This window comes from Cavia porcellus, unplaced genomic scaffold (genome assembly GCF_034190915.1).
Source record: "Cavia porcellus strain 051 isolate PalLab524CR breed Dunkin Hartley unplaced genomic scaffold, mCavPor4.1 scaffold_2, whole genome shotgun sequence".
NCBI lineage: Eukaryota > Metazoa > Chordata > Mammalia > Rodentia > Caviidae > Cavia > Cavia porcellus.
The window spans coordinates 11,545,026-11,546,732 of record NW_026947485.1 but is presented as its reverse complement, the minus strand read 5'-3'; the positions used below and the strand labels follow the sequence as shown (position 1 = coordinate 11,546,732).

At 66.9% G+C, this 1,707-nt stretch overlaps 1 protein-coding gene across 1 annotated transcript; it reads left to right on the top strand.

The window, feature by feature from the left end:
• The first annotated feature begins 381 nt into the window (after nt 1-381).
• Nucleotides 382-1,062, top strand: Ccdc71l (coiled-coil domain containing 71 like). The gene has a single exon (XM_063234469.1). The coding sequence runs from the start codon at nt 382-384 to the stop codon at nt 1,060-1,062; it is 681 nt and encodes a 226-aa protein (XP_063090539.1).
• The last annotated feature ends 645 nt before the right edge of the window (nt 1,063-1,707 follow it).

Sequence of the window (1,707 nt, the reverse complement as noted above, 5' to 3'; positions counted from 1 at the left end):
AAGGACTGGCCTCTCCCCCCACCAGGCCCCGCCCCTCTTCTGAGAGCACCCAATGGGTGGAGCCGGGGCGGCGGTGGGCGGGGCCTGAAGCAGGCCCATTTAAAGAAAGGCAGAGGGCCAAAGGAGGCAAGAGAGGAGAAGAAAGAGAAACCTTGGGGTGAGGCGCCGTCCAATGACAAAGCCCAGGGGTGGGCGCCGGCCGCCATCTTGATCCAGGCGGCCCGAGCGCCGCGGCGTCCTCCGCCCTCGCAGGGGGAGGGGCGGCGGCCGGGCGAGAAAAAGTAGCGAGAGACGCGCGGCGCAAGAGGCGCCCCCACGGCTGCCGCCGCCAAGCCGGACGCGGGCGGGGACGGCCCCGAGCGGCCTCCGATACGGCGCGGCATGAAGAGGCGGCGGCGCCGGCCCCCGGCCGCCCGGGGCGGCGGCTTTAGGGCAAGAGGAGAGGCCGGGCTGGACGCGCGAGACGAGAAGGTGGTGTACTCGCGGTCGCAACTGTCGCTGGCCGACAGCACCAAGGCGCTGGGCGACGCCTTCAAGCTCTTCATGCCCCGCAGCACGGAGTTCATGAGCTCGGACGCGGAGCTCTGGAGCTTCCTCTGCAGCCTCAAGCACCAGTTCTCCCCGCACATCCTGCGCAGCAAGGACGTCTACGGCTACTCGTCCTGCCGGGCCCTGGTGCCCGAGCCCCTGCCGCCCGCCGCCGCGGCGGCCGCCCGCCGCCGGCCCGGCCCGCGCGCCGCGGCCAGGAGGAGGCGCCGCGGAGTCCGGGCGCCCGCCGCGGGCAGGAGGAGGCCCCGGCCGCACCCGTCGTCCCCGCCGGTGCCCGAGGAGCCCGGCTTGGACAAGCCCGAGACGCCGGCGCCCTGCTTCGGGGGCCGCACCCTGGAGGAGATCTGGAGGGCGGCCACCCCGACGCTGACCACCTTCCCTACCATTCGCGTCGGCGGCGACGTGTGGGGCGAGCGCAGCCTGGCGGCGGCGCGGCGCAGAGCGCGCCAAGTGCTGCGCGTGGACCTGGAGCCCGTGGTGAGGCTCCGCCGCTTCCCGGTGCCCCGGGCGTGAGCGCAGCCGCAGGCGCCCCCTGCCGGCCTGCCGGGAGCTGGGCGGAGCTTCCTCGCGAGGAAGGGACAAATGTCAGTCGAGTGTTTACAGAACCGGCCGCGACCGCGTCCCCCAGGGCACTTTAGGCGCAGAGGAGGAGTCCCCGACGCTTGACCTGCGCTCCCGGGACGCGGCCGCCTGAGGGCTGCGGGACAGGCACGCCGCGGACCGGACCGGGACAAGGCTGGGCCGCGTGGCGCCCCTCGCTTCCGAACCCCGACTTGGCGACGTCTCCAGGACTGAGGGGACAGATCCGTTTCTCCCTTTGGACTCTACCTCACTGGTCTGGAAGTCCTCCGAAGAAGTCGTTCTTTTCCAAAGGAATTTGTTTTTCGTCCTTGTGTAATAAAGCCAGAATTCACTTGCTCTTTCCCCTCCTTTTTTTTTAACCCCTTCCACTTCCTGACTGCCACCCTTTTTTCTGGACAGAAGATCGAACATGATTGTGTTGCACTAGTTTGTGCTCAGGGTATTCTGAATCCGACTCGTTTCCTAATTTTTACTGGATTCTAAAGCTTTGACCAAGGATTTTTTTAAAAAAGAGGTTCAAGCTTATGACTGTTAGTAATGCAAGGATTTGTACGTTTTTTGAATTTCATGGGCTCA

What these genes read in the sequence shown, in the direction of transcription:
- Ccdc71l (XM_063234469.1), top strand. Translation starts at nt 382, where the DNA reads ATGAAGAGGCGGCGGCGCCGGCCCCCGGCCGCCCGGGGCGGCGGCTTT.